Here is a 15,460-nt window from a genome sequence, read left to right as displayed (position 1 = left end):
CAACAGCACAAAAGAAGGAAGAGGAGAAAGAACTGTAAGGATCTGCTGGGAGCATGGAAAGCCATGGCAAAGCAGAGCTTTGCAAACACAGCCCTCCCCTGGTAGAAGGTGACCCAGAAATATTGTGGTTGTGTAAATTAGAGCTGCACTTCAGCCCCTCTAACTCATACTGAGTTGGGCAGAATGAAATCAAAGACCTCCAGCTGACTCCTTATTGTCTTCCTTCTCGGTTGTATGCAACAGGAGGCTGGGTAAAGGGGATGCTTTTGCCCACAAAAATCCGGGGTCGATTCACAAATTGAATGCCTAATTTTCTCTTTGTGCATAAAACTCAACTTTGTCCCTGAAAAAGACAATCACTTGAAAATCTGTGTATGAAGTGTACTCCTAGCATAACCCCACAATGCTCATGGAATTTCTGCCAGTAAAAATTTTAATCCATAATTTGTATGACAATTTATTCTTTTCTTCCCAAAAAGAGACTTTGCTTCAGACACTTACATCACTGGCTAATTCATTCGCTCTCTTGGCTATTTGATAAGCCGGAGTGATCATAGCAGGAAAGCTGCCTTTCCCTTTCCGTTCTTCAAAGTCTTCTGTGTATTTCAGCTGCAAAAATCCAAGACAGTTCAGGAACAATTAGATCAAATGTATCTCGATTGCACATATAATCAAATCCTAAAGTTGTGAAGTCAGGCATTCAATGGCTGTCATCTGCCAAAAGGAAGATGAACCATGCAGTCTGAATCTTGACAATATAGTCTTTAACTACATGATCACATATCTTCTGCAGGACCTATACCATTCAGGATATAGGATGGATCACAGTTGTTTAAAGAAAATACTAAAGTTGTCTGCAAGATGCCTCAGGCAGCTTCTTTCTTTACTTTGTATGACAACCAGTTGCTGGGTACAGAACAGCCTAGTTGTCTGCCTTCAGTTCTGACAGCCAGCTAGTCCCTAAAATGGCCCAGAACTGAATGTGGTCTTTATAACAGGAAGTTTTAAATACTTAATGGAAAAATGAGTCTGCCTTCAAAATACGAATTTTTTACTTTTCTTTATATTCATATTTTTAAGTGATTTATAAATGTCCTAAGACCCATGTGCCAAGTCAAAAACTGGTCAACCTATTCTGTTTCACTTACATCACTTGAAAGCTGTCCTCCAACCTTCGCATGAAGTATATCTGGAGTGTCTACAACAGAGGTGAACTTTGAAACTCTCTCTTCATGTCCCCGCTTATATTCTACCTGAGGGAGAAAACATATAAAATACCTATTACAAACAATAAGCAGCAAATATGTATTTTCTGTCAGAAGACTTCAAGAGAAAACGAGCAACAGCAGTCATGACACTCTCCAATGTACAGTCAAGCTATCAGTATATTTAAGGCCCAATTCCCTTAAAGTGAATGCCAGAAGCATTTCATAAATGAACTCTACAAATAGTCAGAAATTAAGTTTCCAAATGATACTAGATTTACGCGAGCCATGCATTTGATTAAAATATCATGAGAATAGTCATTAATGGCCCAACTAACATCAAACTGTAATGACAATGCAGTGTTTGCAGAAAACAATGCAATACTTTAAAATCATTTCTACAGGATTTATTTTTACTGGATATTTTTCAGCTGAATTGTTATTTTTATAAACAAGTAACTTTCCGTGCATATATTTAAAGTAGTTTGTATATGAATTAAATCCAATATTACAGGTATTTATCTTCAAATAATAAAGAAAGCAAAACATGTCAGATGTAAATAAATAAATTAATAAAGCAAAAATAAAGGTGATTAATTAAATAAACATTTAAGAGCAATTCCCAATCTTTTTCAGGTCGTGATAAACTACAGCAAAAGTTGCTACATCTTTCAGAAAATATCTGTATTGTCATTTGTCCTATATGATTGTCTTCCCAAGCGAAGTAGTTTGTTAACCCTCTTTCCTGCGTCACATTAGTGTTCTTACTTTGTAGAATTAACAGTACAACAAATTCATCACAGAACCCACTGTCTAAAGCGAATGGCCTAAACCCGTGATTCTCCAAATTCAGAAGTCTAACATACAATTAAAAAAACTGCAACTTACATTACTGCTTAGTTGGGTGGCTCTCTTAGCAACCTGATAACCTGGGGTGATCATAGCAGGAAAGCTGCCTTTTCCTGTCCGTGGCTCATATTCTTCTGTATATTGAAACTAGAAAATGAATATTTTTTGTTGTGTTGTTACAGAAAAATCCACTGTAGTTCAATGTGATTTCTCTTTTAATGTCTGCTTCCCAAAGGTACGTATCACTTTATTTAAAAGTAAACAAATTAGAGAACTTATATCTTAGGTAGAAATACTTCCTACATACAACAGAAAACATTCCCTATTCATATCAATTATCCACTGTTAACTGGCTCTGTTGACTGAGTCACTAACCCATTGTATGGGCATAGAGAATCAGTCATAATTCAGAAGCGATTTTCATCAGTCATGGAAATACAGCCAATGAAAGGTCTACTCTATGGAAAATAAGACACATTTTCCATCATGAGTTCTCCTCTGCTGTGGAAAACAACACTGCCTGCTGGATCAGGTCGCCTCAGATATCATTGGTCAGTAGTTAAAGTGCTTCTCAATCACATAAACATATAAATGTATGTTTTCCAGGACGGGCAATAGCACTGTTATGTAGCTTTAATCACTTACATGGCTAAATACTGTTATTGACAGAAGTAAACATGTCAGTCTCTCCTTTGGTAACATCTTACCAAAGGTTGGCTATGATGCACTGGTAAGTCTTCAGAATATGATAGATCATGAAACATCAGGCTACTTACATCACTCAGAGTCTTCTGTGCCTGTGTTATCTTGACCATGTCAGGATCTGGGATGGTTCCCGAGTACCACGACTTTCCTCCTTCATAGGCAGCATAGTAAGCGTTCTACAAAACGAAAAAAGTAACTACCAATCTTCACCCTTGTTTTAATATACGAGCAGCTGATGTGACAGGAAAAAAGGAAACTCACACAATGCTGCAGAAGTTAAATTTAAATTTACTCTCTGCAGACGTACAGCACAAGACCTACACTCCACATACCTTCATCTTATGATTCTTGCACCCCAAGCTATAATTGAGCTATGCTGCCTTGAAAAGTTTAGCCAAATGAGAAGTAATGTCTTCTTTTTCAGCATTGAAATGATGTGAGTGAAGCAAGGCTGATCCTTGGTCTCCTGCAGGCTAGTGGCTTGGAGACTTGAGGGATATTTCTTACCTGGGTGGCCAGTTGTTGGGCTTTATAGGCAGCTTCAATTTCTCTGGAACTTACATCCCATTGAAAGACTGATTTGAATTTTTCACCCTCTTCTCGATATTTTATCTAAAAAAAAAAAAAAAAAAGACTTGGTATTAGTCTAGGTATTAGTAGTTTGTTAGTACAGACTGACATATCTCTCTTAGGAGAAGAACAAGAAGGGAGACGAACAAGGTGAACGGTCTCTTAGTCTATAATGATATGGAGTCTGCATGAACTGCTGCAACAAAACGTGATGAATGCAAGACAGCACAACAAAACCAGTGCAATTCCTACCATAATAAATTCACTTCAGTGCCCGCTAGTTTTGACAACACCTTAAACCACTCTAAAGGAAGGCTACTTCCAAAAACACCTCTGGCCCTAATAGGCAACCCTGCTTCTTGTCTCTCACATGCTGACGCCATCAGTCAGGCAGCTGTTAGGGAAACTGGATCAGGGAATTACTATGTTGGCTTTTGCTGTGTTAGCTTTCAGCTACGGCACTTCCTTCATCGGCCTTGCTGCAATATCAACACAAGAGAAGCAGAAGAACAATGTGACTGCACACAACTAATTCTCTGGGTGGCAGCATCAACACAACTCCATTTAAGATGATTTACTCTAGTCATAATGTTTACCTGTGTCTGTGCATACCAATCTCCAATTGCTACAGACCAGCCTAGTTTTCAGTGCCAACTAATAATTTTGCCCTGAAGACACATTTATATATGATAAGAACGCAGAAGCCAAGAGACTCTGATAAGCGTACCTGATCCACCGAATCTCCACAGCCCACAAGAAAATACCAACCACCTTCTGAGAGCCTGCAAAACTCTCAGTCTTTTCCTCCTTCTCCCTCTTTAGATCAACACCACTTATAACCTGCTTATGAACAAAAAGGCCACGTGGCCTGTAGCATTATGCCATGCAAAGACAACGCAAGTACTTCCCCCATGCCACCCATTCTTGGAAAAGAAGTCTCCATAGAGGAGAAGATTTGTTTTTGCCCTAAGGTCAAAACTCCCCTCTAACCCACCTCCAGATTCTACCCAAGATTTTTTGCTATTATTGGAGATGCACATCCGTAAAGGAGCAGCATATTAGACCTGAAATCTGGCATGAAGCTCTGAAATAATTGATTCGGTCTTTAGATAATACTTTTGGGGGAAATAATCTATGAGGATTGAAATCCCTAAGAAATTTTAAGCAGAACATATCAATGCAGCATCAGATGAAAAAACTATTACTTGGTAGGCAATATTCTACTCTCCTATTTCCCTGCACAGTGTCCACGAAGCATCATGGCTGTGCAAATGTAAATGACTTCTATATTTAGTCCTGGGTCATAATTTTCCTACTGTCACTTTTATCATGACAGCATACAGAAATCCAACTGAAATCACAGCTCTGTTATACAACTCACTCTACAGATGCAAAAAGTAACAGTCCCTGTCCTGAAGACTGCAAAATATAAACTGACTGGACAGAAAAATCACTGAGCATGTGTACCATTATTCCCATTTTATAAATTAAGTACAGAGGTGTAGAGAGAGGAATGATTTGTCTGCTCACGTAGAAAGTCTGTGTAGAGGGAGTGAGCTGAATTTTTATCTCTGCATTCGAGTCGGTGTCTTAACATAAGACTTATGTGAGAACATCACGTTAGGATTGAAGAAACATGTTAGATTTTCTGCATAAGAAATAATCTTACCTAAAAAACCCCAACAAACTACAGTAGCAATTGAAACTTTTTCCCAAGTTAGCATTATTTTATACATTTACCAATGAAAACGGTTCCCTGCACTCAAAATTTCTACAGAAGTATTCCCTTTAAGCAAGTACTGCAGAATCAGCTGCTTTACTACCCTTAGCAATTTTCTCTCTGGACCAGAACCTCGTTATGTGATTGAAAAGGACAGAAGGTGCTTTAGATGTAAAAAACAAGCGAAAGTGATCTTTGAGCTATAATTTGCCTGGCATATATACCCACATGCACTGGAAGGATCAGAGTCTCATATCGCTGCCTAAAAACAGAAACAGAACCTACAGTAATCCCAAACTCATTCCTGACCAGATCTGTCACACACAGTTTAAAGTAAGTGTGACAGCCACTGCTGAAATAGTTACTGCCCATGATACTGCAAAAACTGAGGCATAAGAATACTGTGCCAGAATGATAAAAGATGCAGTATGTGATAAAGGCTATTAATGTACATCGACTTTGTACAGCTAATACAGAACATCAGAATGAATTTAGCATACTATAATCTAATGAATACATCTTTCTTCTTTTATTTTAATGGTGACTAATCACATCAAAACACATTGGTTTCCCTACTAAATATAGTCATGCAATGAATAGTGCCATTACATATAGAAGTGAGATAGCTATCAATTATTGGCTGTTTGTGTATTTCTCATTTCATGAAATTCTTAGAAACACAAGTTTGAAACAAATGTATCTGAAGGAAAACAATGCAAGACTACTAAGCACGGCATTTGAAAAGAAAGAAGACTTTGAGCACCCCTAGAGGTTCGCCGGGGCGCAGCAGCCTTTTAGAGGACCGATTCAGTTAAAAGGGCATGGAAAGCCGGTCCATCCTGAAGGCGTTAGCAGAACTTTTTCAGTAAAACCATGCAAAGCTCCATGGATTTCGTGTTTCTCACCTCAGGTTTGCCAGAAATACTTGACAAAGTATTTATGAGAACTTTTGCCTACGTCCCACTGAGACATAATTTGGTTTTTTTTGTTTGTGCCCTTCAGTATCAGTTTCAGAAGAGATCATAAAGCAAGTAGGTCATTCTTGTTTCCAGTGGCTGCGTAAACACCCCTGACTTAGTCACTAGGTTTACATAGCTCTGGGCAGTTTATGTGAACAATGCTTCCATGTAGATTATCAGATATGGCAGGTGAGAAACTGCTATCTATTTTTCTTTCTGAAAGTAGGAGCAAATTCAGATCTAACCCTGCTTTCTCATGAGTAGATGCATTTCAAAAACTATGATTCAAACCCAGGCTGAGGTCCTGCTGCTCTAAAAGAACACAGGAGTAAAGACTACATATTTACATTTCTAAAACAAGACACAAATTATATATCAAACTGTAAAACAAAGCTAAATACATTTGGCCCTCAAGCTTCTTACCTCACTTACCACTTCCGACAGTTTTTTTGCATTCATATTTATTGGTGTCTCGAATATGCTTGTGAACGCATTGGTTTTTGGATTATGCCTAAAAAAGGAAAACGTAAAAGGATATTAGGAATGCAGCAGACAGCCCACCAGAAAGGTTCTCTTTGAGCATTCAAAAACACAATACCAGCCTCCACCCATCTATACATAACTTTTCCCCCACTCACACACAGATCTCGGATTGCATTCGCGTTATTACTGTATGGAGTAGGTGCCTAGAGCAAAATTAATTTTAATGATCATCATATCAATGCTGTGTTTCTAATAACAAAAGAGAATAATAGAATAAAAAACAACTGTCATCTCTCCTTTTTCTGCTGACAAATTTGACAGGAATTGATCATTATAAAATAAAAACTTCCTAGAACAAACCAACTCCAAAATCTGCATTTTATACATTTTCCTGATGATTAGCTCAAGCTTGTTAACTCTTACCCGCTGATTTGGAAAGCACTGAATTTTATGCTTGAGTTTATTTTCTTCCCACAATACTGAAATGGAACTTAATTTAGTTTCTTTTAACATACTGGACAAATGAGGAAGCTTTATAATACAGTAACAAGAGTTCCCCATCATTTGTGATTCACACAAATCCAAAGATATGCACGAAGGCACGAACAATACATAATTTCACATCAAGCCTGGGACGAGGCTGACTCCAAATGGTGATCTTCTATTACACTAAAATGACTTGGCATTTTAAACCTTTGCATTAAAAATAAGAAAAGGAAACACACTTACGCTTGACAGTAAGGCTTCTTCTCGTGGCTAACAAAGTTGTTTACTGTTAACATCATCTTGCATACTTCACAGTGAAAACAGGCTTTATGCCATGTCTGGAAATACCACAAAACATAAAACCAAGCAGATACGATTCATATTTCATTATTACTCTGTTGAGTTTTAAATCTCAGTATTGGCCCTTAAATTCATTTCATTAATTTGAAGAATGCTTCTTCAAATATAGGCCTATTATTAACTCATTTAAGTTCTGAACCCAGTTATGAGTAAAGAATTTTTGGATCCGAAAGATTTGCACTGTGTTAAAAGCGCCAATCTGTACATTTATTATAGTCCAAAATAATAAAGAAAGAGAACTGACCTGATCTATACAGTTAATCTTCTCAGCAGGGTAAACCCCATAGCCACATCTAGCACACGGCTGCACATTCATCTTGAAATCCACAGAGTGAAAAATATATAGGTTTATACAAAAGGTTCAAAGAGTATGAAAGTGACTTTTTGGCCTGTGCAAAGCACACTCTAGATACTCCAGTCAGGGCCTTTTGCTGTGGTCAATGGCTCCCATTAAAGCTCTGAATTGAAGTCTGTTGCTCCGTTTGCTGACCTTCTGTTTCAAAGTCAGCTGCAGGCTGGCTTTTAAAGCTGCCAGTTAGTAAGAGTGGTTATTTTGGCAACTGTGTCAGTGCGTAAGGGAGGGTAGCAGTATCTTTCTCTAAATAGAAGAATGAACTCACAGAAACGAATCATGTCCATGTGAACGCTACAGTCCGATCATTTAGTATTTCAGTTTTGCTGTAAAGACAGTTGTCATAAGCCCAGGATGAAGAGAAATGTATATACAGCAGCAGCAGCAATTTATCGTAGTCTTTCCTCACCCTGATACACAGCAAGTGACCTCATGGAGGACTACTCCGTGTTTAGGAACAGCCTCATGTTAGAAGGAGGTAGCACCAGAGACACAGGCCAGAGATGGGTTTGGAGCTTCCTGGCCCTTTGCTGGATCTAGAAGAGGTACATTGCCATTGCCCCCGACAAGTTTTTTCTTTTTCTTGCTGCCAGCTCAGTTTCACCCTGTATGTTATGGGCAGCAGAGCAGAGCATACTCATTTCTTGTGTCTTTCTGTTTCATCAACCTATCACTCCATCTCCAGGTGTAGGAGGACGCACAGTGAAATGGGCAGAGCCTCTTATCTCAAAGAGTTCTAAACATTATGGTACAAATCCAAACATCTATCTCCTACAGGAAAAACTTCAGAAAGGAACCATTTACTTTTTAACGGAATGAACAAAGCAGCTATTTAACAGTGTTCACAATGAGTAGGCTGGCATAGATCAGAATATAAAAATTCCTTAGCCAAATAACGATAAGGAATTATTATGCCTGATATTAGGATTCAAGCAAGTTATTCAGGCTGTGAAGTCTGCTCTGAACAAAAGAAGCTATTAAATTCTACTGGCAACAAATGGTCAGGATTTGAGATTTACATCTCACCTAATCATAATACCTCCAGCTGCAGGGCTCATTAACCCTGGGACACAGCTAAGATTATCTCAATCCAAGTAAAAGTCTACTTAGTTGCCCGTGCATCTGCACCACTTCCCGTGCCTGCAGCAGTCCTGGGATACTGCTAAGCACTTTCCTTGTATATAAATTACAAACAATTAAATTAAAATAATTTCTGTCTAAACCTTCTGCATGTGCTTAGAGGCCTCCTGTTCATCTCTCCATGGAGATACACAGTTCTGCTTAACTTATTATTACTGCTTTTACTGAATGCTGACAATGTACTGGCACAACATCCTGTCAGCAACTGGTGGGCTGAAAATAGAGTCTCTAATCTGAAGAGCCATGGGTATGGCACAAAGTCTTGAAAACACTTGAGGTCTTTCAAAGTAATTACTATCAGTACATAAACAGATGTATTTTCATTCTAAAAAAAATATTCACAGAACATAATTTCTTGTATTAAAATAACTGCTGAGTTACCTCATGTTCTTGCTTTTGGGATCAGGAGTGATTTTATGTTGACCAAGTTACATCACAATAATATTTACCCTGCTCACACCTGTGAACCAAAATAGTTTGGAAATCTTCCAGTTCCCTTCTCACACAGCTTTACGTCTCATCCCAGATTGCCATTCTGTTCATGCAAGTGACCTACATTAGGGTCACAGTGGCCTGGCTGTCCCCTCCTTTTTTAGCACTGGGCACACTACCAGCTGCTGCCTCTTTGTGTTCATCTACTCCAAGAGTCACCGTATTGTATATTTTCTAGATAGTCCTAATTGTCTTCATGCTACCCGAATCCGTGCTAGAGCCCTTGTCTCACACTTTGGCAAGAAAAAAGACACATGTCTGTGTCCCAGCACAGACAATACACTGCCTAAGGCCCTCCTGAAATGAGTTCTGAGAGGTGCTGAAAGCAGAACATCCCTGAACCACACAAAAACATAAAGACTTGGTAACTACAGCACAAACCATTCATCCAGGAGTCACCTGGACACCGATGATGGCAGCAGGACTCCAGCCTGGAGTGTATAGAGCCCATATGCACTGTGCACCCAGAAAGCATACTAGAGGTCCCTGAGAGGAATGAGACCGTGGTTCCTTCCAAGAGGCCTCTCAGGGAGCTAAGAGTCCTTTACCTCACAGATAAAACCTACTTCATTTCAAGATACACAAAGCCTGTTTGTTTCTTTGCACAGCGACAGGGACCACCAGCTTGGCTGGAAGTCAGCAAACACGTTTTGCAAGTTCCCCCAAGTTCCAGCACGCTCAAGAAGGGAAGCAGGGTAAGTCACAATGCCCTCTACAGCCACTGTCTTTCCCAGCCATGCCACTTCCCTCGCATCCATTGTGCGCCAGTTCTGCTGGAGTCTATTGAAGATTTCCCCATTTCTAAGCACCTCAAAACTGTCCCGTTGCATGGTCTGTTCTTCACCACACTGGATTAAAACTGAGCTGCTAACAGAAAAGAGAGTTTATTGAAAAACAAGCATTGTATGGTCTCATTACAAAGCACGCACTGCATTTTGATCATGCAAGGAATTAAATCACAAAACCAGTGCAAGTTTGTTATCTTGACAAATCTTAGCAAGACATTTTCTCTTCAGTTAAAAGCTCATTGTGGCTTTTTTCCTCCTTTAGTAAGGCCCCATAAAGGCTTTTTGATATCAATGAAAATCTTAAAAGGCTTTACTTAACAGTAGAACCTTAATCAATGTGGTTTAAAAGTACTGCAGTTATGTGTAAAGTACAAGGAGACAGTACCTTGAAAGTGCAAATTAGTAGGAAGAAACATTGTTACCTCTCCAGCCTCCTAAAATTCATTGAATTAACTGCATAGAAAGCTCAGAGCACGTCTGCATCCTGAATCTGAATCTAAAAAGCACACATTAGTTACACAAAGTAACCTCTTAAGAGACATTCAAGTCAGGGCCTCCTTCTCTGTCACTCCTGAATAGCGGCTGTGCCCTTCCAGCCACATGAATAGCGGGAAGCCAGACACCACAAATTATGGCAATCCTATCTTCCCTCTATTTGCAAAAAAAAAAAAAAAAAAAAAGGTGCTGTTTCACTACAGAAACTGGGAGTGTTATGCACTGTTAAAAGCTGCCTGTAAAAGTTCAAACACTAGATCCCCTCATCACAACCTTCTCTGAACCCGTGGTTAATTAGTTACCTGGGCTCAGGGCCTTTTGTCTCACATAGCCTCTCCATGATAATCAAATCTAGCATAGTAGCAAATCTAGCTTGCAAAAATACTGAAAGAAAGCTGGAAAAGGTTTATCAACACCAGGATCTCCCAAGACTTGAAGAAAAACCTCTAAGGGACTGCCTTCCAAACTTGTACAGCTGCTTTTTACATTTTTGCTGTTCTGGAAACAAACCAACAACTGTTTACGTTTCCTGACTAAAAGGATTTGTGCTTACACTTTCCCTTTGTTGCTAGTGTCAGGAAAACTTGAGGGTGTGGGGATTTTGCAAATGCTTCTAATAGAGCAAAAGAAAGTGAGAGAGCATAGAGAGAAATGGAAAAAAGAACCAACAGGCCAAGAAGGCATCACTTTCAGAGCAGAGAAAGAACTAGTGAGGATGTACTACAATTTAAGCTGAAAGCTTGACGAAATGTGTGCATAGCATGCACAGCATAGCCCATGGGCATACAATGAGACCTCCAGTGTCCAAATATGCTCATTTATCATGTATCATAACCTAAAAAAGACCCAAGTTTAAAACTTGTAACACACGGCACGTGCAACAGATCATCTCTGCCTGATTACAAAGAAATCCCACCCAAACACATACACCAACCGAGATGCATAATCCTACCGCATTTCATAAAGTTGTGGTGTGTCAAATCACACTGTGCAGCCCCCATATCCCCCGCAGCATATCAAACCTATCCATCCTTTCTTGCAAAATATATAAAATTCTAACAACTGTCATTTAGGAGGGAACACCTTGTGAGTCGCTCAAATCTTCCATCCTGAAAGTATCCCAACACCTGCCTCCCCAGTCTTAGCAAAGCCCCATCCTTTTTTTCACAGATGTTGTGCAGAACACAGCACGCAGTCATTATTCCAGACAGGTACGATTAAGTTGCCTCAAGCCTTCTAGTTTGTACCTGCCATCTACCTTTCAATTTCCCGAAGGCACGCTCCATTGTCACCCTGCAGCTGCTTACCTGGTAGTTAAACACTTATTTTCTACAATGCAAATACCCAGTCAAAGGCTTCATTATTAATGTTTTTAGGGAGAAGAGTGAGTCTTCCAAGGTAAGAAAAGGAAGCTGATGCTATAGGTAGCACATTGCTGACTCTTCCCCCTGCCCAGTAATGCATACAGCCAGCTGTGCAATACTACACATATACAGCTGTGCAATATTCCTGACCCTTCCCCAGGTAGCAATCACTCCATGCCCTGAAGCAAGATACTTCCTTCTCCCTTACTCGTTACTGAAAACAAGCAAGATTTTCTGAAAAATCTAGCACCTTATACTGCATTAAAACTGGTTAATCTAACATGTAGTTAAGAAAGGTATTGCAGCACACTGAGGAATCAACCTTTCTCTTTGTGAATGCCAGGAACCCACGTGAAAAGAAAATAGAAACAGGGGTTTCATCAACAGTTTGAGTCAGAAATTTCCCATATGCAAGTCTACTAACAGGCAAGTCTACTTAACTGGCAAGCGTTATCAGATACAACACCACTTTTTCAACAGCAATACAATGACTTTTAGAAAAAAAGCCATTTCTAGGTCAGCTAATTCTGACTGTGGGGGCCAGACAGCAAAGGATAAACATTTTCATAGAGATACAGAAGGTCAGCTGGCAAATAGCTTCTGGATTTCCTAGGTAACCCCCATACACATCGTCAGAAAAGCACATTTGGATGTTCTGAAGTTCAGCTGCCACTGCCAGTCATTGCTGCTGACAGCACAGTCTCCCTCATCTCCTCTCCACACATTTACTTGAAGATCTATATATTTGCAGTGTCTCTGTTGTCCATAATGATCCATTATGGATTTGGAAGTGGTGTTGTCTTCTTAAAAAGAAGCAGCTAACAGATGGCATGAAAGGAACCATGGGATTCTGTTAGTCTGTTTTTCCGGAGAAAACTTTGGCTACATATCCAAACAGGAGCTACAGGCATAATCCCACGAAGCAGAGACCGGCCCCAGCAGCAGCATGCAGACACACGGCAAGAGCCGCCGCACCATTCAGATGCTCCTCCATCACTTCGAAGCAGTGACCTGTCGTGAAGCAAAAGGCTGTTTGTTACCATGCCTGTGTTTTGTGCCAATTATGAGGCAGTTACACTGAAAAATGTTGCTTTGATGTAAAGCTCTTCAGGTAGTGAATGTTAAACACCACACACTGCTGGGTAGGTGTATGATTTTGCAGGATTGGAGCCCGCATCCAGGAGTAATTAGCAAGACTGTGCCAATCTTCGGTCCGTGTACTGGACTGCTGGGCCTGACGCAATGGCTACACAGTAGGATATCTTAATTAGCAGAGATCCAACACACTGAATAATTGGAAAGATAAGGAAATGCCACTGAAGTTTATATGAGGGAAAAAATTTCCTTAGATCTAGACAATCTCGTGTCACCACGAAACTTAAGGCTCTTCTTTCGCGGGGGTGTGATGGAGCACAGCTAATAAAAAGTGGCGATTTCCTTTTTGCTGGGGTGAAGCCGTGATTACCAGGGAAGCAAGGAGGGCCAGGGGGCAGCGCCCGAGCCCCTCTGCCAGGGGAGCCGGCTGGGGAGCGGGGCGGGAGGAGCCCTCCGTTCCCCCAGCCCCACGCCCGACACACCGCCGCCGCCCCGGGCGAAGGCAGAGGCCGAGACCCCACCGCCCCGGCGGACGGGCCCGCAGTCCCGCCGCAGCGGGCGGAAGGCGCGGCCCCGCCGGGACAGGCCCGGGCTGGCGGAGCCCGCCCCTCCCCGCTGCCCGCCGGCGGGGCACCACCCCGCCGCTTTCGCTTTTGCTTTCGCTTCAGCCTCGCCGGATCCCAGCGCCAAGGCAAGCCCCGGCCCCGCTCCCGGCCCCTTCGCAGCCCCCTGACCCTCCGCGCCGCCGCGGCCGCCCTCCCTGCCCGCCTCAGGGAGCCCGCTCCGCTCCCCTGCGGCCCGGGCCCGGCCCGCCGCCTTCCCGCCTCCCGCCCTCCCCTCAAGCCGGCTGCCTCCCCGCTCCGCCGCGCCTTCTGTTCTCCTGTCCCCTCTGTCCCCAGCCTGTCCCCTCTGGCCGGCAGCCCCGGGGTCCGGCCTGCTGCTCTCACCTGACGCCCGCAGCAGAGGGCTGGGAGGAAGCGGCTCTCCTCAGCGCTGGGAGTACACTTGGGCCCGTCATGGGGCTGCACCGGCTACACAGCCTTTCCCTGAGAGAGGGCAGAAGGGCTCGCAGTGCGGGTTGCGATGTGTGTAGCTCTTGGCGGGGCTGGTGGTTTCCTCCCCTCGGGGCTGCGCCTTCCTCGGTGCGGGGCTGCTCCCCTGGGGCGGCCCCGCGCTGCTCCTCGGCCGCCTGGCTGCCCGCCTGCGGCCTGCGCTCTCTTCCAGTCTTACTGCTTTAAAAGATGATTACAAAATGGATTTGTTTGGCAAAACCCAATCTAGACCCCAGCTTTTTGGAACTGCTGTCACTCTCGGGGACCTCAGAAACCTCAGTCAGTGTCCCCAGTCCTGTCTGGGGTGGTGCTGGGTGCCATGTAGCTGCAGGGCAGGCGGCCTCCAAGCTGCTGCAAGGTCACCAGGGTGGTTTTCAAGCTAGATGTAAACATGAACTCTTCTGAGCAAATGTATTATAAAAGAAAGTTTAATCTGCCTAAATACGGGGAAGAGGCAGGGACCGCTGCAGCTTTTCCTCGTGAAAACTGGAGCCAGAGTTGGAGAAGGCAGCTCAGCACATCCCACTGCGAGCGAAGGTGGGGATCCCGCGCTGCTTTCTCCGCTGCTCTTCGTGTCTCACGCTGAGCTGATGCAGGTCATTGTGCTATCAGAAAAATGACACCTTTCTTCTTGCAGTTTTCTGCCTGCTTAATGATCTAAATAAACTTCCTGAGTGGGCAACTCAGTACACGTGGAAGAAGAGGAGAGAGAGACCTTTTTTTTGTAAGGAAAACGTCATTAGATCAGCTCAGCCTTGTTGTCTAGTGGTGCCCTGTGTCACTTTTGACACAGTGAAGATATTCCAAGCTTACACTGGAATAACAACAACAACAAAAAAGATACTGGCCGAAATGCAGCGATTTGTGTAAGAAGCTGCTTTATGTAATGAAAATTCTTTTCATTTCCAAGAAGAACTTCACAACTGGTTTTTTGCCTAACTGTACGTATATATTAATTAATCATGAGAATAATATAAAATCCATATTAATTGTGGATGTAGACAAATCAGAGAAGTGAAAACCTAAGATCCCATCCATGGAAGATAATACAGGGTTTTTCCTCTTATGTACGTTTGACTGTGTATTTTCGAATGAAAACACAGGAGCTCTCTGGGTGTCTCAGTAGCCGACAGGATTGCAGTTACAATTATTTTGATGTTAGTTGTGTTGCTTTCTTCCCAACATGCTTCCTTCCAGACCACGAAAAATTTTCTGGTAGTTAGTCATAAGATCTTTCACCGTAAAATGATTTTTGCTTTTGTTCTTATTGACATCTTTGAGAGTGTTATTAGACAAGTCGCTTTTGGTAACTGCCACAAGGTAATACAGACGGCTGAGCATGGGC

General features: G+C 42.1%; 1 protein-coding gene across 1 annotated transcript in view; it reads right to left on the bottom strand.

The window, feature by feature from the left end:
- Window positions 1-7,653, bottom strand: part of NRAP (nebulin related anchoring protein) — a 53,729-nt gene extending 46,076 nt beyond the window's left edge. Inside the window, exons 1-8 of the mRNA XM_009953540.2 lie at window positions 7,582-7,653; window positions 7,221-7,315; window positions 6,432-6,519; window positions 3,267-3,371; window positions 2,831-2,935; window positions 2,094-2,201; window positions 1,149-1,253; window positions 502-609 (exon numbers count right to left, since the gene is read on the bottom strand). Of these exons, the coding sequence (XP_009951842.2) occupies window positions 502-609; window positions 1,149-1,253; window positions 2,094-2,201; window positions 2,831-2,935; window positions 3,267-3,371; window positions 6,432-6,519; window positions 7,221-7,315; window positions 7,582-7,653 (786 nt within the window). The remainder of the gene's footprint in view (window positions 1-501; window positions 610-1,148; window positions 1,254-2,093; window positions 2,202-2,830; window positions 2,936-3,266; window positions 3,372-6,431; window positions 6,520-7,220; window positions 7,316-7,581) is intronic.
- Between the last annotated feature and the right edge of the window lie 7,807 nt (window positions 7,654-15,460).

This window comes from Leptosomus discolor, chromosome 6, assembly GCF_034619465.1.
Source record: "Leptosomus discolor isolate bLepDis1 chromosome 6, bLepDis1.hap2, whole genome shotgun sequence".
Classification (NCBI taxonomy): Eukaryota; Metazoa; Chordata; class Aves; order Leptosomiformes; family Leptosomidae; genus Leptosomus; species Leptosomus discolor.
Note: the sequence above shows the minus strand (reverse complement) of the source record. Positions and strands in the feature narration are given on the sequence as shown.